The following is a 24,428-nucleotide window of genomic DNA, read 5'->3' on the forward strand; positions in this document are numbered from 1 at the left end:
GCTTGCTGGAAAGATGGATCACAGGAGAAGGAGCGTGGTTCCCGCCCACGGGGAAAGATGGAATGAGGACAAGGGCGGCCCGGGGACCAGAGGCGAGAGAGAGGGAAGGGGCAGGGGCTGTCAGGCAGGCAGGGAGGCGACAGGCTTCAGGGTGAGGGGCGGGTGGGCCGGTCCAGGGGGGAGGGTTGAGGATGTGCGCTGGGGTGGGCTTGTCATTTCAGCTGAGCGGCCCCCGAACATCCTCTGGGCTTCAAGCCACCAAGGCCTCCCACGTGTCACACGGGGGCAGCTGAAAAGCCCGGGGGCTCCTCTGCTTCCCGCGTGGTTTTGGTTTATAGAACGGACGATTTGGCATCGTCCAAAATGCACTTCTGACCGACGTAAAGAACCTGGCACGTTCCCACGACGTACGCCACAGACACAGACGCCCCTGAAGAACGCTGGCGCCCAGTGCAGGGCCTGATGACCCAGAGGCGAACCCACTTGGGTTTCTCGCGTCAGAACATGGTACCACGGCTGTCTCCGAGGCAGATCTTGAGAGCGCCCTTCAGACAGAGCCGTCCTCCTGCCCCGCAGCCAACCTCCCTCCCTGCTCCCCTCGCCTCCCTAACTCCTTCATCACCCACCCGTTTCCCCTTTTGTCGTGACTGCCGTCCAATTTCCATCAGACCCGCCGGGAGAAACAAAGATAATTCATCGTGCCAACCCGGCAGCCGCAGCTCACACGGTAACGAATGAGTCCCTTTGTGCTTAAGAGGCCCCCCCAGGTGCTGACTGCACGGAAGTCCCAGGAAGCCGAGCGGGGGGCAGAGGGCTCACCGCCACCCCCTCCCTACACGGCGGACTGGTTTTCGGTGCACGCGTAGACGGTGCTCGGCTGGATTCGCCTCCGGATCCGCTCAGGCACTTTGGGGAGGATCTGGAAGGTCTGGGGCAGCAGCTCCAGGCAGGCCTCGCGGAACTTCTTGATTCGCCAGCAGTAGACGATGGGGTTGAAGACGGACTTGAGGTAGCTGAGCCCTAGGATGCAAGAGCTGGTGGCGTAGAACGAGGGGCCGCAGTAGAACCTCCGGCTGAACACCGACAGCAGGCTGTAGACGGAGTGCGGCAGCCAGCACAGCGAGAAGCCCACGAAGAGGATCAGGATGGTGGTGAAGGCCTTGGTTTTGAAGCTCAGGTCCAGGCTGACCTGCTGCTGCCGCTGGAGCCGCCGCAGGCCGGCGCGGGGCAGCCGCCGCAGGTCCAGGCTGTCCGACTGGTTGTGCACGCGCACGGCGTTCTTGCGCACCGTGTGCAGGATGCCCAGGTAGGAGCCGAGCATCACGGCGAAGGGCGCGAAGAAGGCGGCGCCCAGCAGCGCCAGCACGTAGGCGCGGCCGGCCGGCAGTTCGGTGTAGCCCAGCACGCACTGCGGGGCCCGCGCCGGCACCTCCACCAGCGGCCAGGCGGCCAGCGACGGGGCCGAGACGCAGAAGGACAGCGCCCAGGACGCGGCGATGATCACCTTGGCCCTGCGGGGGTTCAGCCTGTCCTGGCGCTGGACGATGATGAGGAAGCGGTCCACGCTGATGATGAGCAGGATGGCCACGCCCTCCAGGACGAAGAACCAGTAGAGCGCGGCCGAGAGACGGCAGAAGGCGTCCCCGAAGTGCCAGCGGACGGTGACGAGGGTGACGGCGGTGAAGGGCATGCAGCACAAGGACAGCATGATGTCCGAGAAGGCCAGCGTGGCCAGCAGCAGGTTGATGGCGGAGCGCATGGCCGGCCTCTGGTACACGATGACGCAGACCACGGCGTTGCCGAGGAGCCCCACCACGATCATCAGCATCATGAGGGCCGCCAGGGACATCCTGAGGGGCGCCGGCGGGGCGGGGGGCCCGGGGTCTGCCGCGTAGCTCCCGTCGGGCAGCGGGTGTTCGTAGGTCTCGAGGGACGAGCGGTTACAGGCCATCGTGGAGGGCAGCCTGGAGCCGGGGCAGAGGGGAGAGGAAGGGCCTCAGCGCCTCGGGGGCTGCGGCGTTCTGCCTGCCGGCTGCAGCGACCGCCCGGTTGTCTTGGATCTGGAGGGCGCTGCAAGGGCTGGGAGGAGCTTCCCTCTTCGGGAGCAACTGGCTGGGCTCCGCGATTCATCCATCACAGCCTCCGCATCTCCGTGACAACCGACGGTGTCCTCAGCTTTCTACTTGGACGCTCTCAGGGGCCTGGAGCAAAGAAGCACGAAAGAGAACGGGGTTAGACCTTCCAAGCGCGGGTTGGATAGAGCAGTTTTTGCCTTTTACAGGTATTTTAAACATCAGAGTGGCGATGACTCACTTACTTACCACGTGGCACAAGGCTTGGTCTTCACAAATACGCCGAGCCTTGTCACATCACCCAGGAAACCTGATTAGACCCACCTTGTGGGGGACCAGACTTTGTAATCAACATTGCCATAATCAGCATGTATTTTATAACTTGAATTATAAACAGCCTGATCCAGTGACGCTTTGGACAAGGCAACCCCCCGTAGAAAGCCAGCTCCATGGGGGCAGGGTTTGGTCTGTGTTGTTTGCTGTGTCCCCAGCGGAGAAGATGCTCAACAGAAATTTTGTGGAGTAAATCAATGGTAGTTGATGCCGCTGCTATTTGTTAAGTGTGGAGTCACGTGCAGTTGTAAGAAATAATCCAGCAAGATCCCAGGTACCCTTCCCCCAATTTCCCCTAGTGGTAACACTTTGGATAACTGCAGTGCTGCTAGACTGCTAGAATGTTACTTTTGGAAACGCTGATGAAAAGGAGGACACTCTCCCCCGAGATAAACCCTTTTAAAGGGTGCTATTGGGGCTTCCCTGATGGACAGTGGTTAAGAATCCGCCTGCCAATGCAGGCGACACAGGTTCGATCCCTGGTCCAGGAAGACCCACATGCTGTGGAGCAACTAAGCCCATGTGCCATAAGCCTGCGCTCTAGAGCCCGGGAGCCACAACTACTGAGCCCGTGTGCCACAGTGAAGATCCAGCACAGCCAAAAATTAAAAAAAAAAAGGATGCTGTGGGGGCTTCCCTGGTGGCGCAGTGGTTGAGAGTCTGCCTGCCAATGCAGGAGACACGGGTTCGAGCCCTGGTCTGGGAAGATCCCACATGCCGCGGAGCAGCTAGGCCCGTGAGCCACAACTACTGAGCCTGCGCGTCTGGAGCCTGTGCTCCGCAACAAGAGAGGCCGCGATGGTGAGAGGCCCGCGTACCGCGATGAAGAGTGGCCCCCGCTTGCCGCAACTGGGGAAAGCCCTCGCACAGAAACGAAGACCCAACACAGCCAAAAATAAATAAATAAATAAATAAAAATAAATTAAAAAAAGGATGCTGTTATCTTTCATTTTGTGTTTCGTTCATGGGTGTGGCAAGGATGGTATTCTGTAGCTCAGTCCGAAGTCAGCTTGCCTGAGCAGGTGAAATCCACCACTTTCCCACCACTGGGCGCCTCCGGAAGGCTGCTTAACCTCTGCTGGTGTGACCTCCTCGTCTGTAACATACAAATTCCATAGCTTCCCACGGAGCGATGACTTGGCAGGCTGTCCACTTGAGGCGGAAAGAATGTCCTTGCAGAGACTGGGAGACGTCGCTCCTGGCATTCAGCATTGCTGGGGTTAGGTTGGCAGTGGATTTGATTCTGTTCCTTCACAGGTGACAAGTTATTGACCCTTGAAGGCTGGATATTTTCTTTCTGAAAAATGTTTACAAGGCAGTGTCTAGATAGGAGTCTTTTCTTGTTTGCTGTGCTGGGTACTCAGAGGGCCTTTCAAATCCAAAGTCATGTGCCCCTCAACTCTGGGAAAGTTTCTTTTTTCACGTCTTTGCTAGTTTTCTACCTTTTGATCTTTGTGGAGAATACTTAACAGGTAGATGCTGGACCTCACTGATTGGGCCTTAATTTTTCTTTTCTTTTCCTTTATTTTAAAAAAAATTTTTCATTGAAATATAGTTGATTTACAATGTTGTGTTCCCTTGTGTGTGTGTATGTGTGTGTTTTTAATTTGTCTGCTTTGGACTCTTTTTTACACTGTGCTCTGAGGGGGTTTTTAACTTTGTGTTTAGTCTTATTTAATTTCTGACTCTGGCAGTCATGTTTTTAAATCTCAGAGTGTTCCTGTCTTCTGTGTCTTTTGTGCAGCTCTTCACGCATTGAGGGATGTAGTCTCGACACTCTCCAGGTTCCTAGAGGTGGTGTTTTAAGTTCTCTTCTTTTTTGTCTGAACTTTCTCTGGCTCCTCTGGAGTCAGGGCCTCAGTTTCTCTTTAAGACTGCTGGTCCTCCTCATGCTAGCGATCCTGAGTCCTGATCCTGCCGCGTCCCCAGGGCAGGGGGGCCGCTGGGGGCAGTCTCCCACCCTCTCACTGTGTGGCGTGCCCGGGGGTGGTCCAGGGCGGGCCGGCCTTGCATCAGGGTGCACGGGCGCGGAGCCAGCCCCAAGCTGAGGGCTTCCCGTGCTGGGAAGAGGAGGGCTGCCCTCTGGGACCATAAACCTTCATGACCGCCAAGTGCATGGTCAGTGCATTCACTGAAGTCTTCTACTCTTTGCCTAAAGGAGGAGAGATAAATATCTATCACTTGACTTCACACAGGTTGGACCTCCCCTTTTAAAAAAGTGGTTTGAGTGGGTCTCTATTTTTTCAGTGCAGATGTTAAATAAGTATTTCACATAATCTGTAAGGATTATACCAACCTCATGACTCATCTTTAAGAAGTGCTGGGGCTTCCCTGGTGGCGCAGTGGTTAAGAATCCGCCTGCCAATGCAGGGGACGTGGGTTCGAGCCCTGGTCCGGGAAGATCCCACATGCTGCAGAGCAACTAAGTCCGTGCACCACAACTACTGAGCCTGCGCTCTACAGCTTGTGAGCCACAACTACTGAGCCCACATACCACAACTACTGAAGCCCGTGCGCCTAGAGCCCGTGCTCCACAACAAGAGAAGCTGCCACAATGAGAAGCGCGCGCACCACAATTAGAGAAAGCCTGCGTGCAGCAACGAAGACTCAACACAGCCAAAAATAAATAAATTAAAATAAATAAATTAAAAAAAAAAGAAGTGCTAAGTATATAATAGGGTATAAGAACCCAGCCCAGGATTCAGATGGATCCTACCAATGGATGATTTTATTTCTTAATTTCTCTAAGTCTTTGTTTCTTCATCTGTAAAGTGGGGATAACAACAGTGCCCCCCGGGGAGGGTTATTAGGGGGAGCACAGGAGGGGACGGGCCCACAGTGCTGGAAGCACGGCAAGCAGTGCACCGAGCTAGCTGCTCATTTGTTTTCTTTTCGTACCTGAGCTTTATTGAGATACTGTTGACATATAACATATGTAAGTCTAAGGTGTACAATGTGATGATCTGATACACGTGTAATATTGAGAAATGATGACCACAATAAACTTAGTTAACAGTTCCATGCCCTCATGTAATTATCTTTCTTTTGGTGTGTATGTGGTGGTGACATTTAAGATTTACCTTCTTAACAAGTTTCAAGTGTATAATACAGTCTTGTGAATTGCACTCACCATGCGGGACATTATTCACAATAGCCAAGACATGGAAATAAGCCAACTGCCCATTGGTGGATGAATGGATAAAGAAATTGTGGTGTATATATACAATGGAAGAAGCTTTAGAATTATTAACAATATATCATTTGGTATATACTTTGTTTAAAAATTACCTAAAGGTATAATACAATTTTTAAAATGTAAGAATCCAATGAACTAACAGTTTGACTAAATTTTCTTTTTACAGGCCCAATCTTTATTTCCTTTGAGAAATAAATGTTTCATCATTTCAATAAAAAGAATGTTGCAGTAGAGAATGTAGGTGACTAGAGTGGCCATGGAACCAGGAGGCTGGGCAAGCAGCTTCGGGCCGCCCCAGGCCCCCGGGAAAGTCCCACTAGCCACGGGGAGGGATCACGTGGGCAGTGATCAGCTTGGGCTGGTGCAGGCAGTGCCCACCAGGAGCCAAAAGAACACACGTGACCGAGTGGAGATTCCTGCCGCAGGTGGCGGTCCGGGAACGAAAGCATTCGAAGAAGACTGGAATGGTTTCTTCTTTCCTCCACCTCCTGCCAGAGACAAACTGTGTGAGCCGGGTGAGTATCAGACCTGTAGAAGCTTCCAAAGACGCCTCAGCTGATGCTTCTCTTTTGTGGAAGCCCTCCTGCTTTCCACTTACTCATGCCTACTTCTTCCTCTGTGCTGGCAAGAAGCATCTCTTTTTCCAAGTTCCTTAGAGTCGTCCTTATCATAGCGATCTCAAGTTGAAGGGCTGGGGTGATGTAGGAATCTAGGAGGCCTCAGACCACTTAGTCTAAAGGCTCTGCGGGTGGCAACGTCTTGGTGACGTTAGCTCAGGTCCACCCAGCCCCCGGCGCTCCAGGTGTAGACCCTGCCTTGGCCGAGCATGCCCGGAACGAGTTCATCTCTGTGGTGGGAATAGTCATCCAGACTCGTGGAGGCTGAGCTGTATAATCAGAGATCTGGCGTGTTATTTTATAAGTGAGAAGTATCTCTCTGCAGACGACAAATGCTTGTGTTAGCACGATAACAATACTTCTGTGCCTCAGTTTTCCAATCTGTGAAATGGAGATAACTACACGTCTACCCCCAGGGTTGTAAAAACATGTGCAAGACCTGGTACAAAGAAGGGCATTAGTAAATAATCAACTAGTAGTTAATACATTAATCCACATCCCTCATTGTTTCAAGTTTATGGATTTCTGTCTCTTGGATTACGGAGCAAGAACCATGACAGGCATGCATGAAGCCCTCATGGATTAAGTCCTTCTTGGAGCACAGAATAAGGGGTCACTGAGTAAAAGACACACCCCTGTGTGTCCATGTGTCTGTCACTCCTGGCTGAACCCTTCACCTGCTCCCTTCTCTGCGCTGTAAGAGCGGATCTTCCCTACAACATAATTACAGGGGGTGATTTCATGCTTAACCAAAGGAACAGATGGTGCAAGGAATTTTTTTTTTTAATGTGTGTCTTGAGGTTGAATCAGATTAAAATTGTTTGGGCTTCTGGGCAACAACTTGTCTCTGATATTTTAATTTAGTGTTTTGGTCACGGTCCTGTTGCTAATACCCAAATCAACAGCACTTTTCTTACCAAGCGCTCAGGCACACTAAAGATCAAAGTGAGGGGTAACAGGCGAACAGGAAATGTTCCGGTACCTTCTTGAGTGTGACCCAGCACTACCGCCTCTCTGGCGGTTTTCACTCGAAGGGGTGGGACCGTGATGGGAATTACAAGCCAAGGAAGAAGCAAGTTGGGAACGGAACCATTTCAAGGTACTTACTGTAGTTCCCATGCCATCAATCCCACCTTGGAGCTGGGCGGTCGTGCAGGTGTTGAAGATAAATAAGCATCTTGAACTGAGGTTTAATTTATGAGCTAAGGGGAAGAGACCAGCCTGTGCTGTGGTGTAAGCAGGGCTCCGCTGACCGTGTGCTCAATGGACCGTATCCGCACAAAGGACGGAGGGAGCTTTCGGCCGTGCGCAGGGAGGAAACACTGCCATCTGTACACTGAACTGACCACGGCATTGCCTAACGCCCCTTCCGCCACTCCCGCGGCCCTGCCGCTGCTCTGCGCCGAGAGCTGGCCCTGCCCGCCATCCACGTGTGCGCTCAGGTGCATCCACGAGCAGCTCACCTTCGCAAAAGTAGTGCCAGGTAGAGCCAAGGCCCGAGGCCGGTCTCCGGTGCTGAGGCTGCGAAAGAGGCGCCCGACGTTGGTAGGACCAGAGCGAGAGTGAAGGCAGTTTCTTGTCCGTGATGCTGACGAGCATAGAGAAAAGACAAACAATGCCTCCACCGGACCAGCCAAGATGAGATGCAGAGAGCCCTTAGGTGAGCGCACAGCTTCCAGGAGGTGACGGTGGAGGGTGGTCATCTGTGAGGGTGAGGGAAGGTGTCTTTCTCTGCTCCGTAAGTATGACAGCTCTGCGGGGGACCACCCGGTGGTACCCTGGGGGTTTACCTGGGCCAGGGGCCGCCGCGGGATGCTGTGAGGGCCTGGGACCTGCCCTGCCTGCCTGCGTCCTTCCCTTCCTTCCCTCCTTCTCCCTCCCTCCCTCCGTCCTTCCCTCCTTCCCCCCCTCCCACCCTCCCTCCTTCCTTCCTTCCTTCCTCCCTCCCTCCTTCCTTCCTTCCTTCCTTCCTTCCTCCCTCCCTCCCTCCCTCCCTCCCTCCTTCCTTCCTTCCTCCCTCCTCTCTCTCTCTCTCCCTCCCCTCCCATCCCCTTCTCCTCTCTGTCTATCTCTGTGTGTGTGTCTGTCCGTCTCTCTCTTTTCTAGCTTTTAAAACTTTTTATGACGGTACATTGCAAACCTATAGAAAAGTAGAAAAATTAGTATAACAGAGCCCCATTTGGCCAAGCTTTTGAGATATGTTTTTCCCATTTCCTTCCATTGAAGTGGGAGCAGCTCTGCACGTCCTTGTCACCAAACAAACACCTCCTGTCCTCGCTTTTTTTAAAAAATAATTTTATTTATTTATTATTTTTGGCTGCGTTGGGTCTTTGTTGCTGTGCACGGGCTTTCTCTAGTTGTGGCGAGCAGGGGCTACTCTTCTTGCGGAGCACGGGCTCTAGGTGCACAGGCTTCAGTAATGGTGGCACGCGGGCTTCAGTAGTTGTGGCTTGCAGGCTCAGTAGTTGTGGCTCAAGGCTCAGTAGTTGTGGCGCACAGGCTTAGTTGCTCCACAGCATGTGGGATCTTCCCATACCAGGGCTCGAACCCGTGTCCCCTGCATGGCAGGCAGATTCTCAACCACTGCGCCACCAGGGAAGCCCCTGTCCTGGCTTTTGTTTCCAATGTAAAACCCGGAGATTCTGCTGGGTTTTCTTGGAGAGAGGAGAGCAGGCTGAGAGGCAGAGGAGTGTCCTGATAGACAAGGAGAGGAACACCAGCCCAGGGGAGGTTCCTAGGGGACAGGGCCGGCGGGGAGTGGGTACACGGAGGGCTAGGGGTTCTAGAACCTCTCCGAGCTGCTCCAAGGATTTGACCGTCCTAGTAATGATGGTCCTGCAGCCAGAGATCAGTCCCCAATAGGATGTCACTGACTGTATTGCAAACGTGTAGCTTCAGGTGACAGATCTCCTCTTAGCTGGTAACATGCAGCTCTGAAGGGACAAAGTCTGAAATGTTTTTCTTCCTTTTCCATTTTCAAAGTCCGACATGAAGAGACCATCCAGGCTGTAACCTGAGATGGAGATCGCTAGAACCCAGAGGGGGAGGGAACGCAGTGTGCAGGCAGAAGCCCCTGGATGGGGCAGAGGGTTGCTGGGAGGGCAGCAGGGCCGGGCAGAGGGCAGAGCTGAGCCAGGGGAAGACTTCCTGGCAACTGGCAGGCTAAGCACCAGCATGGGTTCTCGGTGGAGGCTCTTATCTCTTTCCCTGTTGCCCCTAAAACAGAATGGCCTGAAGGCAGGTCCACATGGAGGCAGCAGGGTGTGTCATCACCTGTGTTGTCTGAAAAAAACAATGCACAACCTAAACGTCGAGAGTTATGTTTTATTTGGCGGACAAAACTGAGGACTTAAGGCCGGGACACAGCATCTCAGATCACTCCAAGGGACGGCTCCGAAGAGGCAAGGGGACAGGGGTGGGGGGCGGCCAGGATATACGGGAGTTTTTGCGACACAGACCAAGTAGTTGGAAGATCAGAGGGTTACTGTTAATTAAAGAAAACCAGACATCTCAAGTGAAGGAATTTAGCGCTTTTCTGTGTATGGGAAGATGCAAGAGTCTTGACTCACTGAAGTCATTCCTTTGATGTGCACCTCAGCCATCTGGGGCCAGTATCCTGTGCTTCTCATCCTGAGTCTCCTCAGGGCGCACCTTCCGGGTGGCTGCGGTCTGATGGCTGCTAGATGGGGGGCATCCCGTTTCTATCCTGAGTGCCCTCAGGGCTCACCACTGGGGCGGCTGTAATGTGATGGCTTGATGGCTGCAGCATCCTTTGTTTACTGACATGGCAGGTGCACTTGTAGTTCACACGTTTGAGGTCGGCGCAGCCCAGAAAGCCCGCGTCACTGTTGGGTGTTCAGGGAAATGACGGCCCCTCCCCACACGATGGCAACAGCAGCTGTTCCCCCATCTTCAGACCCCACCCGCCGTCTCCTCGCGGCTCCCCTGTGCATCTCTGTGTCCTCTGAGCAAAGGCCGGCGCTGGCCTTCCTGGGGCTGTGCCCTGGGTGCTTGGAGAGTGTCCCCTGGGGCGGGACCACCGCCCACATCGAAGAACAAACCCTCAAAGCACTGGGTCGGGGACCAAGCCCTTCTTAGGGAACTGCTTTCCAGAAATACTAAAGTCAAGTCCTCACTACACACAGGCACATCTACATTTTACTTCACAGACTTAGAAATATGTATTTAATCTCCAAGAGAATTTGCCATCTCTTCTGGTGGGAAACTTGGTGGACTCTTTCTCTGAAGTTGTGGTTATTGCTTCAGGTAACCAATTGGCGTCTGAGATACTGGACTTTTAATTCTTACTACGGAAAAACACAGTGGTTCACAAACACCCAACCTAGGGAATGAAGTCGGCGTGGGCAGATGGGGAAGTTTGCTGTGGGAACAGCGTGACTCTGTCCTTACCTGCAGCCACGTCGCCTGCCCTTCTGATACAGACTCTCAAACAGATGGCATATTCCAATTTCAATAACTTTACTGGCAATGAAAAAATATGCAAGAGCCGCCAAAAGTAATTCATCAATAGCCGTGCTTAGAAACAGGTGTTGGGCTACGTGTCTCAACTTTTAAGAAAAGTGAGCTGAGAGAGACCAGATTGTTTGATTTCTCAAGTCAGGCAAGACTCCTGGGGGGAAGTTTTTCAAATAGAACAGAATCAGGGAGCCTTTTAAGGAAGCACATCTTTACTGACTATTTTTAGCTACACCTGAAATGTATTGTGTGCGCGTTACTGGCGGCTAGGCTCGGTCCTAGCTCGGTGGGTTCTCTGAACCTGCGTCAGCATCACATAGGAACTTATTAAAAATGCAGATTATCAGGGCCACCCAGACCTACTGAGTCAGAACTCTGGGGATGGGGCCCAGGAAGCTGTGTTTTAACCAGAGCCCCAGGGGATTTGAAGTTCTCAGTTGTGGGAGCTACTGACACAGCCTACCCGCTGGAACCCTGCCATTGACTTGGTTTTACAGACAGAAGTTCTTGACCTAGAAATTCATAAAAAGACACACCTGCCTTGGGACCCAGGAGGACTGGTTTAACCCTGGACTGTGCCACTCCCGTAAGATGTAAGTGAGAGTTCATGGCAGTCTTTTATATTTGCAACAAGTTAGTATTTCGGGGCAAGAGCGACAGAAACAGAAGAAGGAAGGAAAGTGGCTCAGAGGCTCCGTAGGACCAGCGAGGGCCAGAGTGCGGTGGGAGCACGGCAGCCGTGGACAGGCCCCAGGACCCCGGCTGCCCTCGGGCTCATATGACCTGCACAGGTGAGCTCTCACAGGTGCTTCTGGAGTGATGTGGGTGAGTTCTCCTTGTCCCCCCAAAGTTAAATTCTGCTGGCTGGAGAGAATGTAGGATTCAACGCTACATTGGCGGGAGACGCAGGGTAGCCCCGGGATTCGGCCGCTGTCCACTCTGTGGAATCCGCAGTGCCACCCCCATGATACGTACAGAAAACATCCATATGGCCCCGTGGAGTGACCAGGCTCGGGGCCTGAGAGGGTTAAAGCCTCGACATGCCCGCAGCCCATCCTACGGAACTAGCTTTCAGGATTCTATGAGTACACGGGGGCTAAGACACACTGAATTTTTGCTCTGACCAAAGAAACAGTAATAACACCTAGTATCTGGATAAAACTTTAAAATATTCAAAACGTTCCCAGAATGTGCTCTTTATTTCCTTCTCACAGCCACCCGATGATACATTAATATTCCCATTTACGGATGAGGAAACAACCAATACATGAAGTGATTTGCTTGAGGTGACACAAGTGGGCAGAGGGGCTCCGGTCACTTCTCGCCTCCTCTCAGGCCCTGAGGCTTCCTCTGTCCTGGGGGCCTGGTCAGTGGTACCCACTCAGGGTGCAGGTGGGTTTCATCGTGTGGACAAATTCCTTTCTACAGACTCAGATGCCGACTCGGATACACTGACTGCCCACACTTGCTCTGGTTATGAGAAAGAATAGCTGGTAATATAAGTCCTTCTGAAAAGTCCAAAGAACCCACCCAACCTTCACCAAATACCTGTTTTTTGCATCTTTATGTTCCCCTCTTTCTTTAGAGGAGGCCGAAGCTTATGGCTCACGTAGGGACCTTAGTTTCCAAGTGAATCCTTGAAAATTGTATTTGTGCATGTCACTGTTAAAAGGCAACTTTTCCCCCTTTCTGAACTAGTTTAGAGGTGTTGTGTCTAAGGTGGAGTTTTTAAAGTCCCGGAATCATGTATGAAGATTTTGCTAGAGGCACAAAGCCTACGGTGCTTGTTTAAAATTAGTTGATGTTTTAATGAAATCTGAGACACTTAGCACTTTTTCAAGATGCTAAAAAATAAGACCTGCCAAGGTCAAGTTTCTCCAGGTAGAACATGTGACGTCCCAAGCAGCCTGTCTGGGGCTCCAAGAAAGCCCACCCCGGGGCTCCCAGCGCAGCTGCACCTCCTTTAAATTCGAGGAACCCCGGGTGCCGGCCCCTCAGACTTCTCAGCCTTGCAGCCTGGCTGCTTTGCAAAACCTTTTCCCTCCTCCAAAATCACATCTGCAGGTGCCCATCCCTCCGCTTTGACTTGTCTTTCTCAAAAACTATTTTTAAACTCTTTTTTGGTACCTTTGCAATTTTTCTAACATTTTAATGCCCCTATTCTGAAAAACGAAAACCCTGACTCTGATCAAAATATGCTTTTTCACTTGCAGTAAAGAAAACAGACACAGCTGATGTATTCGATTAAAATGATTTTTGATGATATTTTAATGTTTTTAACAGCTTTATTGAAACACAATTTACATATGACAAAACCTGCCCATCGTAAGTTTACAATTCAATGAATTTTATACAATTAATACTGTTGGGCAACTGTCACCACAATCCACCTTCAGAACGTTTCCATGGCCCCCAAAAAGACCCCTTGTGTCTGTTTGCAGGCAACTGGTTGCATTTTTTTTTTTTTTTAGAAATTCAAATAGGAATTATTTATTTATTTTTGGCTGTGTTGGGTCTTCGTTTCTGTGCGACGGCTTTCTCTAGTTGCGGCGAGCGGGGACCACTCTTCATCGCGGTGCGTGGACCTCTCACTATCGCGGCCTCTCTTGTTGCTGAGCACAGGCTCCAGACGCGCAGGCTCAGCAGTTGTGGCTCACGGGCCCAGTTGCTCCGCGGCATGTGGGATCTTCCCAGACCAGGGCTCGAACCCGTGTCCCCTGCATTGGCAGGCAGATTCTCAACCACTGCGCCACCAGGGAAGCCCCCGGTTGCATTTTTAATAGTGCCTTTGTTTTTGTTTTTGTTTTCTGGCTGCACTGCACAGCTTGCGGGATCTTAGTTCCCTGACCAGGGATGGAACCTGTGCCCTTGGCTGTAAAAGCATGGAGTCCTAACCACTGGACCACCAGGGAACTCCGGATTTTAATAGCATTTTAAATTTCCAAAAAAGAGTTCCTAATACCGCCCAAGGATTTGACAGTTGTATGGAGGGCTGTTAATGTGGCAGCCCCGTCCTGACATTTCCCCCCTGGGTCCCCGGCAGGAGGAGGGAAGTGGTATTGAAATTTGTGATAAAGATGAAATAGCATTGGAATCATTTTAGTCCTTCGGCCCGGGCTCATGTGGATATTCGTGACTCCGAGTGAACAAGCGTCAGTTGGGCAGCGAGCAGGGCAAGCTTAACTCCTTCACCCCTATACCTGCAGCAAACCCCTGCCCAACCTAGAGTCACGATGGACCAGTGAAGCACAGCAGGCCGTGGCGCTGGGCTGGTCAGGGAGGTCCAGATCCAAACCACCGTCCTGCCTCTGCTTCTCAGCCTTGGAACTTGAGGACCGTTTGCAATTCTTCAGCCTCTGCTTCTTCTTCTTCTTCTTCTTCTTCTGTACCAACCCCACAGGGTGGCAGCAAAGATTAAACAGCATCTTGCAAGTCACAGGGCGAGCGGAGGGACGGGCCTTCATCAGGGCAGAGGGCAAGTTCAGAGGCATCATGCAGCAGAGCTACTCGGGAAACACCTGCCTGGCCCTCCAGGAGGCGGATCCGGTGTGGACGGCCCCGCAGGGCACAGGGGAGCGAGGGGCTGGATGGAGAAATGGCCGCTCGTGCTCGGTCGAGTTCCTGTTCTGGAGAAACATTGTCAAGAGGAAGCTACACTCCCAGAAGCCCCATCAGACCCAAGATCATTACCGTTTCCAGATTAACTGTCCTGCATTGTGTTCAATACTATCCACGGTCCCTCCGAGCATCTGGAATGACTTGTTCAGACTTGTTTCATTTACGACGCGTTACAGTTTAGTTGTCACATTAAAAGAATTGACCTAGAAATTCCACCTCCAGGAATTGGTTCTAGGGAAACAATTATTGATGGTCACAAAGATTTGGCCACACGAATGCTTAGGGCAGTGTTGTTTCTAAGAGGGAGACCGAGTGTAAGTTTAGTGACAGGAAGGCACTCAGGAGACACAGGGCCTGTAGTCGCAGCTCTGGGTTACATGTTGACTCTGCTCTTGGTGAGCCTCTTGGCCTCAGTTTCCTCATCTGCAAAATGGGCAAATGAGATTCCCTCCCTCACGTGCTCTGGCAGGAGCAGCACCGTGCATGGGACCCGGTGCGCACTGGGCACAGGCTTCTGCTTTGCCTACAACGTCCTACAACAGAACTGTGTCCCGCAGCAAAAATAACCCTGCAGGCCGGTGCTCAGCAGTGCGGAAAGATGTTCACGAGATAGCAAGGGGGAAATGAAGGTTAGAGCATAGTTTGTAGAGTTTGAACCCTCGCTAATAAATGCACGCGTTAAAAACGAGCATGGGAAGTAAGTGCATGTTTGCATTGGTCTCTCCGGCAACTTCCCTGCCTCCACCCCTCCCCCTGCAGCCCCCCCTCCCCCTGCAGGCCCTCCCACCCCAGCGTAGCAGCCAGGATTCCTGGGGAAACGGGAGTCAGAGCAGGTCTTCTTGTGCATCTCCACTGGCTCCAAACTCACTTGGAAATGGGCATGAAAGCCAAACTTGTTCATGGGGAGCCCACTGTGGTGGTTTCCCAGCCCTAACCTCCCTCTGTGACACCCCCAGTCTCCCCTGCTCCCGCCCCTGCCCCTCACACTGGTTTTCCTGCTGTGCCTACTTGGTGTCCTCTGTCTGGAATGTTCTCCCCCTCCTTCCGCACCTCCTGCAAGTGCTTCTTCAAAAGCCCATCTCAGTGTGTCCTTCCCTGCTCACTGGTGATGACAACCGTCCCACGGAGAGCTCAGCCTGCACCCTCCTCCTGGCCCTTGTCACTGACATGCAGGACCCTGCCCACGCTCGTCCTCCTTTATCTCCAGCACTTACAGCAGCTTCTGGAACTTAGGGGCTGCTCCTCAACATTCATCGAGCGAATGAATGCTTTGACTTTTCTTCCATCGCGCACCTATACGTTCTAAGCTTTCTGCAGTTAACATAACATTTTTCTTTTCATAAAAAAGTCAATTTTTAAAAAATGAGTATATAACTGAATCACTTTGCTGTACACCTGAAACTAACACAACATTGTAAATCAACTATACTCCAGTATAAAAATTTTTTTAAACGAGTAGCATTTTATACATATGCCTCAATTTTACACCATTTCAGTTTTGAACTCAAGATTCATGGATGTGATGGGCAAGGGTGGGAAACAGACAGCGAGACGGAGGCGGGGAGAGGGAACAGGCAGAACCCACTATTTCAGGCCATTTCCTAGATGGCAGGCAAATCCTTTGCTAAATCAAAGGGCTGGAATTTAATACGACTCCTTATCAAGAAAGGCAACTTACTAATTTAAACCCAGGGCCAGAATATTTCCATTCCATCTGCTATAACTTCTAATAATTCCCAACATCTTTTTATTGTTCAGGATTTTAATAACGTCAAACACATCTTCCCCAGCACGAGGAACACATTTAGTTCAAAAAGAGCCAAGCTGGAAAACATTTGAAACGCACAGCCAAGCCACAGGGCAACTGGGCCCGCAGGTCAGTGGTGTCCACGTGGGCTTGCCCCACAGTTAGCCAGGAGAAGAGGTTCGTTTGCCATAAGGGAGGCTCGGTTCAGGTTTCTTGGGATAATGGTTAACGATCCACTCAAACACACAGGCCTGTTCTGTGTTAAGCTCCTCGGGTAATATTACCCAGAGGTCTGGAGTGTCTGGAAGATGATGACTTGATTCTTACTTGGGGACAAAGATGGTGCTCGAGCAGGAACTGTGGGCGTCCCAGGGTCTGTCCTTGCTGTTTCCCCACACTCTCCCTAAGAGATCACTTCTCTTCCAAGATTCCAAACACCCCCAAGACACTGCTCAGACCCAGTTCCGCAAGCCAGATCCGGCTCCCTTTCTTGACTCCCAGGGTCCACGGAAGATCAGCTCTTGGCTACTTCACACCCAGCGTACCTGAATCGGAACTCAGCGTCTTCACCCCCAGTGGGGTCCTCCCCCATCACCCCGCATCCCCAAAACCAACCCCCACACCCTCCAGTTACTGAAGCAGAATCTGGAGTCAACCTTGACCCCTCCCTGCCCCTCATGCCGTGCCTCCAAACAATCATCTACTCTCTTAAGAACCTCAGAACTCAACCCACTTTTCTCTGTGCACACTGCCACTGCTCCAGTTTGGGTGCTGCCATCTCTCAACCAGGTCACAGCCACCTACCGGCCCCAGGGTACCCCTCCCCTGCCCACCACAGCCCTCCCTCTGCTGCCACTGGAGTATCTCCCCGCGAAGGAAATCAGACCAGGTTGCTCTTGGCTTAGAGCCCATCAACCGCTTCCTACCGACCTTGGGATGAAGTCCAGCCTCCCTACCCGGACTTACAAGGGTGTGTGGAGACTCATCCTGTGAAGGTTGTGAAATCAGCTTGGGGGTCATAACCAGGACTGACAAAATTAGAATAAGGTGGAAATGGAGCTCTTCGTGCAGGGTAAGGGGAGTATTGCTGGTGACTGTTGGGTCATACTGACATGTGTGTCCTGAGCTATGACGTTACATGCATTTCTCACTGTGGGTTGTAGTTGAAGACTGGTTTGGAAAACGCTAGTGGGGACTTCCCTGGTGGCGCAGTGGTGAAGAATCTGCCTGCCAACGCAGGGGACACGGGTTCGAGCCCTGCCCTGGGAAAATCCCACAGACCGTGGAGCAAATAAGCCCGTGCACCACAACTGCTGAGTCTGCGCTCTAGAGCCCGTGAGCCACAACTACTGAGCCTGCGTGCCACAACTACTGAGCCCATGTGCCGCAACTACTGAAGCCCGCGTGCCTAGAGCCCGTGCTCTGCAACAAGAGAAGCCACCGCAATGAGAAGCCTGCGCACCGCAACGAAGAGTAGCGCCTGCCTGCCGCAACTAGAGAAAGCCTGTGTGCAGCAACGAAGACCCAATGCAGCCAAAAATAAATAAATAAATAAATAAATTCATTAAAAAAAAAAAAAAGAAAAACGCTAGTGGGCAAGACCTTTGGTGAGCTGGCCCTGGCCCGACTGTCCAGGCCCCTCCTCCTTCCCCCCTGCAACCTTCTCTAGTCACCTGCAGGATCTCACATACCCAGCTGCCTGCTACTTCCGGCCCTTTGCACATGCTGTTCTCTTCCCCGGAAGTGCTTTGCTTGCACTGCCCTGGCCTTGTTACGTCTAGTTCTCGCTCTTCAGATCTCAGCCGAAATGTCTGTCCCTCATGGAAGCCTTCCTTGACCCCTAGGCAGGGATAGGTCACCTGCCCCATGCCTCCCTGTCGTCCTGCCCTTCCCCACTGCAGCCCACGTCACAGTGTAGTGCAGTGTAGTGGTTTGTGTCTGCTTTCCTGCTCTTGGCTCCACTGGGGCAGGAGTTACGTCTGTCTTTTCCTCTCTGTGTCCCTGGCACAATAGAGCAGGTACTCAATGACCATGAGCTGAATGAGCCCATTCATTAACTCAAGGCTCATGCGTCAAGGGTTGCTTGGGTCCCTCTTCTGCGCAAGACCTCGTGGACAGACGGAAACAAGCAAGGCAGCACCATCGCCTGGAATTCGGAGGTGACATTTCCCTGATCTCTGCAGCGGGACTGCCGCTCCGCAGGGGACGGGCAAGTTCAGTTGCACAGCGTCCTACGGGTGATGCTAGAGGGTTAAGGAAGATTCTCTGGGACCCAAAGTAAACCTAACAAAACCGCCTCCACATCACGTCCTGCATTTCAGCCTTGACTTCCAGCTTGGGAATAAATGTCAGTTATTCACACCACATGACTTCATTAATTCACACTCATTCCTTTTAGTCCGTATGAAATAAATAATGCTGGGCCAAAGGAGGAGGCATTCAGGGTTCTGGACCCCGAGGCCAGGGAGAAGGAGGAGGAGGGGGTGGGGAGACCCAGGGCTTGGGGTCCGAGCCTTGCCCAACCCTGCCTGCCTGGGTTGCCCCGCTCGGGGCACTGAATCTTCCCGAGTCACAGTCACTTACCTACACAGAAGGGCAGTCACACCCGCACCTAAGCTTGTTGGAAGGATGAACACAGACAGAGCTTTGAGGCCAGCTCTGCGGGTAGGTTCTGGATGCAGGAGCCGAGGCCAGGAGGCCGCTGGGAAGATGCCCTCAGGGTGACGAGGGAGGGAAGTGGGGTCTCTAAAACTGGGGGTCCTCCAGCCCCCAGGAGACCCCACTGCGCGGAGCCTGGGGTGGGGTGGGGAGCTGGGACCAGGCAGCCTCTCTAACCGGGGCCTGACCAGGGGCCAGAGCATCAGCGGTACCAGGGGAGCCCAGAATCAGGGAGTAAGAGGCCCTGTTCAAACCACAGAGCAAAGGATGCATGTTCCGCATCGGTTTCATTTTCTTTTTCCTTTACGTATACTGTGAGCTTCTGTGTCCAAACACATCCCTCGGCAATAAAGTGTTTTCCTCTGTGACCACGTCAGTGCGGGGAACCGACTAAAGGAGGGAGTGACTACTGACTTCTTATCCCCCGTCAGCCTCCGAGTCCCGCTATCGGATGTGAATGCTCCTGCAGCACCCCGGCCGGCATTCCCCACTTCCTGACGAGCTGCAAGCAGGAAGGGGGGCCGGCTGGACCTGGGGAATCCAGTACCCCTCACCCTGTTCAGAGTCACTGTAACCGAAGCGTTGGGGAGAAACACTGATAGAAGCCACACGAGGGAGGCCTTGCATCGCCAGACGTTCAACATGAGACATGCACAAAACAGCCAATGGGCTTTGCAAGAAACGTGGTTTGTATTCCTCAGAGAAAGTCTGGAGATCAGATTTTCAGGGAGTTTCTATAAGAAATGTGTGGAAGTAAGGAAAACGAGGGGCCCCCTTCACTTTTTTAGATTAAAATGCTCAACAGTAAGCTCTTAATTTTCCACATCAGTGGCAGGAACCTTTTATAGATAGCATTAGTAGAAATGATAATAATACTAACAATAATGTAATAAAAACAACAAAAATAACTAGGACCCAAACAGCTAAACGTTAAGTCCTGAAACCATAAAACTCTTAAAACATAGGGGAAAAGGTTCATGACGTTGAATTAGGCAATGATTTATTGGCTATGACACCAAAAGCACTGGCAACAAAAGCACAAATGGGCAGATAGGGCTACATCCAACTAAAAACTTCTGCACAGCCAAGGAAACAATCAACAGAGTGAAAAGGCAACCTACGGAATGGGAGAAAATACTTGCAAATCATACATCTGATAAGTGGCTGATATCCAAATATATAAGAACGTTACAACTCAACAACAACAACAAAAAACCAGATTGAAAACTGGCAGAGGATTTGGATAACGATTTCTCCAAAGAAGATACACAAATGGCCAAGAAGCATCTGAAAAGATGCTCAACGTTGCTAATCATCAGGGAAATGCAAAAAAAACCCACAAAGAGATATCATCTCATACCCATTAGGATGGCTCCTGTCAACAAAACAAAAGAGAAAATAATAAGTGTTGGTGAGGGTGTGGAGAAAATGGAACCCTTGTGCACCTGCTGGTGGGGATGTAAAACAGTCTCTATGGAAATCAGTATGGAGGTCCCTCAAAAAATTAAAAATAGAATTACCATATGATCCAGCAATCTTATTTCTAGGTATACATCCCCCCCAGATTGAAAGCAGGATCTTAAAGAGGTATTTCCACACCCATGTTTATTGCAGTATTATTCATAATTGTCAAGAGATAGAAGCAAATGGACCCAAATGTCCATTGACAGACGAATGAATAAAGAAAATACGGTATATACAGACAACAGAATATGATCAAGCCTTAAAAAAGAAGGAAATCCTATCACATGCTACAATGTGAATGAACTTCAAGGACATTACGCTAAGTGAAACAAGCCAGTCACAATAAGACAAATACTGTATGATTCCACTTGTGCGAAGGATCTACAGTAATCAAACCCAACAAAACAGGAAGTAGAATGGTGGTTGCCAAGGCTGGGGGGAAGGGGATGTGGAAGTCTTTGGTGGGTACAGAGTCTCAGTTTTGCGAGGTGAGGACGGTTCTAGAGATACTCTGCACAAAATGTGAATGTATTTACTACTACCAGACTATGCACTTAAAAATGCTTACAGGGCTTCCCTGGTAGTGCAGTGGTTGAGAATCTGCCTGCCAATGCAGGGGACACAGGTTCGAGCCCTGGTCTGGGAAGATCCCACATGCCGCGGAGCAACTAAGCCCGTGAGCCACAACTACTGAGCCTGCGCATCTGGAGCCTGTGCTCCGCAACAAGAGAGGCCGCGACAGTGAAAGGCCCGCGCACCGCGATGAAGAGTGGCCCCCGCTTGCCGCAACTAGAGAAAGCCCTTGCACAGAAACGAAGACCCAACACAGCCAAAAATAAATAAATAAATTAATTAATTTAAAAAAAAATGCTTACAATGGTAAATTTTGTGTTGTATGTATTTTACCATTAAAACAATTTTTAAAAAAAATTTTTAACTAAAAAAATCCCCCTACTACCATTTATTGATCACTGCATGCCAGGTGCTGGACCAAGCTCCCTACATATATTCTCTCCCGTAATCACGACAACGCATCCTGCTGAGGTGGGGACTACTAACCCGTTTTGCAAAGGAAGTAACTAAAGCTGAGCGGGCGGGTATCGCACCCAAGGTCACAGGCGGAGAAGGCTGAGCAATGTGCCCTAGTGGTCCAGGGAATAAGCGGCTGAGCTGGGATGATGAGTCTCCCTCCAAGGCCATTCCCGTAACTCACACGTCTGTGGGGCTGCAGGACGACCTGGGCTGGGGTGACATCCTCCCACCAGGTGGGGGGCTCGGGCCTCTGGTACAGCTGTGAGGGGAGGCGGGTGCCGGGAAGCAGGCAGGCTGCCAGGTCGTTAGTTTGGAACCAGGGGTGAAGGATGGTTCTGTGGACCATGGGGAGTATACATTTCTATGTCAATGCAAAGCATTTGGGAGAAGGCAGTGGACACGGAGGGACCCAGTTTCCAACAAATCAGAGGTAGTTTCCTACAGCCCCACCTTCTGAGCAGCCCGTATTGGGATCACTAAGAAGGGGAAAAGGAGAGCAGCGTTCACGTGAGCAAACGAAGTCATAGAGCCTGTGCTAGGGGCTGTACCAGCCTCGCTGAATCCTCAGAAAAGAGTTAGGAATCAGATGAGGAAACCGAGGACCCGGGGAACTTGCTGAGGTACCTGGCTGGTGAGTGAAGCATTGGGACCAGCCGGGAAGCCGGGGATGCTGGGCTGTCTCTGCAATTCGTGACCCAACCTCCAAGGCCATCAACACCCTGCCCTGGTCCACCTGGATGTCCTCTCTTCTAGAACCAGCTCTCCCTCCGGAAGTCCCGTCACTTCCTTCCCATCCCTGTGCGTGGCATCTTGCTTCCTACTTAACACTCAGCAGAAGCGATGGAACAGAACCTCCCCAGGCTGGCCGGAGCCCACGGAGCTCACTGCATCTGTGCACAGACACTGCCTCCCCGACGGTTGACCTGTCCTTGGTCCAGAGGCCACGGCCACAAACCTCGTTTCTTCTCCCTCCCTCCCTTCCTCCCTTCCCTCCTTCCTTTCTTCCTTCCTTCCTCCCTTCCCTCCTTCCCTTCCCTCCCTCCTTCCTTCCCTCTTTCCTTCCCTTCCTTCCCTCCCTCCTTCCTTCCTTCCTCCCTTCCTTTTTTAAAAAAATTTTTGTTGGAGTAGAGTTGATTTAACAATGTTGTGTTAGTTTCAGGTGTACAGCAAAGTGAATCAGTTATACCATATATATCCACCCTTTTTCAGATTCTTTTCCCATATAGGTTATTACAGAATATTGAGTATAGTTCCCTGTGCTATACAGTAGGTCCTTATTAGTTATCTATTTTATATATAGTAGTGTGTATATGTTAATCCCAATCTCCTAATTTATCACTTCCTCCCATGTTTCCCCTTTGGTAACCATAAGTTTGATTTGGAGATCTGTGAGTCTGTTTCTATTTTGCAAATAAGTTCATTTCAGCAAAACTTCCTGCCTCTTGCATTGTCCATTTTCCTTCACTACTGGATCATCCCCACTCCAGCAAAACTGCTCTTTCTGTGGTCACTCAGTGACCTCCACTGAGAGGCATTCCTGGCATATTTCACACCCAATCGGATTGATTTTAACAATCCCTGGTCTATACAACGTAATTAAATTCAGTAATAATCATTGTTTTCTTGGTTCATTCTCTAGTTTTTTTTTTTTGTGCTAAATAAAATTTATTTGCTAATTAAGGTAGAAAAACTTCACTTTTCCATTTATAGATAACAGATGCATTCTCTCTCTAGTTTTAAGGCAACAATTTAAAAAAGAATAAATTTCCATTGCAAAGCTATTCAAGTTTAGTATATTCATGACTAAAATTTGCATTTATCAAACAGAAATACGACACCTTGCAGTTTGCAGTCTATTGTAGTGTTCTGAAGTTTAAACACAAATAAAAACTTCATTTGATCACATGGAATGACAGAATTGAAGTCACCAAGTTCTGTTTAGAAGAGTATACATTTCTAAGCCAACACAGGGTTGTTTTGACAATCTCCCTGCTACCCCTGCGCCCACGTCAAACCTCCTGGTTGAATTCAGGAATGTGTAGGACCACCAGGCCTGGAGACAAGGAACTGAGCTCAAACAATTCTGGACTGTTTCAGATGACTCTGAGTCCGTATGTGTAGGGGCTGACTCTATAACTGGTAATTCTCTGGAAAATGCCATGTTTATTAAAAGAAAATAACATAAGTGTGCACATCTGAAGCTTTCACATGTGTTACTAAAACTCAACAGTCTAATTCGAAAAAGATACAGGCACCCCCATGTTTATAGAAACATTATTTACAAGAGCCAAGATGTGAAAGCAACCCAAGTGTCCATAGATAGATGAATGGATAAAGAAGATGTGGTGTATCTATATACAATGGAATATTACTCAGCCATAAAAAAGAACAAAATCTTGCCATTTGCAAGAACATGGATGGCCCTAGAAGGAATTATGCTAAGTGAAATGTCAGACAGAGAAAGACATATACAGTATGATTTCACTTATACGTGGAATTAAAACAAAACAAATAAAGAAACAAAATAAAACAAACTCATAGATACAGAGATCAGATTAGTGGTTACCACAGGGGAAGGGGGGTGGGGGGCGTGGGCGAAATGGGTGAAGGGGGTCATCCGTATGGTGATGGATGGTAACTCGACTTGGGGTGGTGACCATGCGGTAGTGTATGTAGATGTTGGATTATAATGCTGGACCCTTGAAATTTATATGTATAAAACTCAACAGTGGGCTTCCCTGGTGGCACAGTGGTTAAGAATCCGCCTGCCAATGCAGGGGACACAGGTTCGAGCCCTGGTCCGGGAAGATCCCACATGCCACTGAGCAACTAAGCCCGTGCGCCACAACTACTGAAGCCTGTGTGCCACAACTATTGAAGCCCGGGCGCCTAGAGCTTGTGCTCTGCAACAAGAGAAGCCACCACATGAGAAGCCTGCGCACCGCAACAAAGAGTAGCCCCCGCTCTCAGCAACTAGAGAAAACCTGGGTGCAAGCAAAGACACAATGCAGCCCAAAAAAAATTAAATAAAATGAATAAATTAAAAAAAAAAACCTCAACAGTAATTGCAACAGTCTTTAGAAACTAGACCAACAAAAGCCTGTTTGTCACTGACATTGTTCAGAATGAGCACTGAACGGTGATGATAAAAAGCAGACTCTTTAGTTGACTAATTATTATTTTTCTCTACAGAAAGCGCCCCCCTTATTACCTGC

General features: G+C 50.6%; 1 protein-coding gene across 2 annotated transcripts in view; it reads right to left on the minus strand.

Annotated features, from left to right (window-relative positions):
• Nucleotides 1-612: 612 nt before the first annotated feature.
• Nucleotides 613-24,428, minus strand: part of GPR45 (G protein-coupled receptor 45) — a 65,159-nt gene continuing 41,343 nt past the window's right edge. For both annotated transcript variants that reach the window (XM_057558611.1, XM_057558610.1), the window contains exon 2: nt 613-2,201. In XM_057558611.1, the coding sequence (XP_057414594.1) occupies nt 833-1,951 (1,119 nt within the window). In that variant the 5' untranslated portion in view covers nt 1,952-2,201 and the 3' untranslated portion in view covers nt 613-832. The remainder of the gene's footprint in view (nt 2,202-24,428) is intronic.

Source organism: Balaenoptera acutorostrata, chromosome 12 (genome assembly GCF_949987535.1).
Source record: "Balaenoptera acutorostrata chromosome 12, mBalAcu1.1, whole genome shotgun sequence".
In the NCBI taxonomy this organism is placed as follows: Eukaryota; Metazoa; Chordata; class Mammalia; order Artiodactyla; family Balaenopteridae; genus Balaenoptera; species Balaenoptera acutorostrata.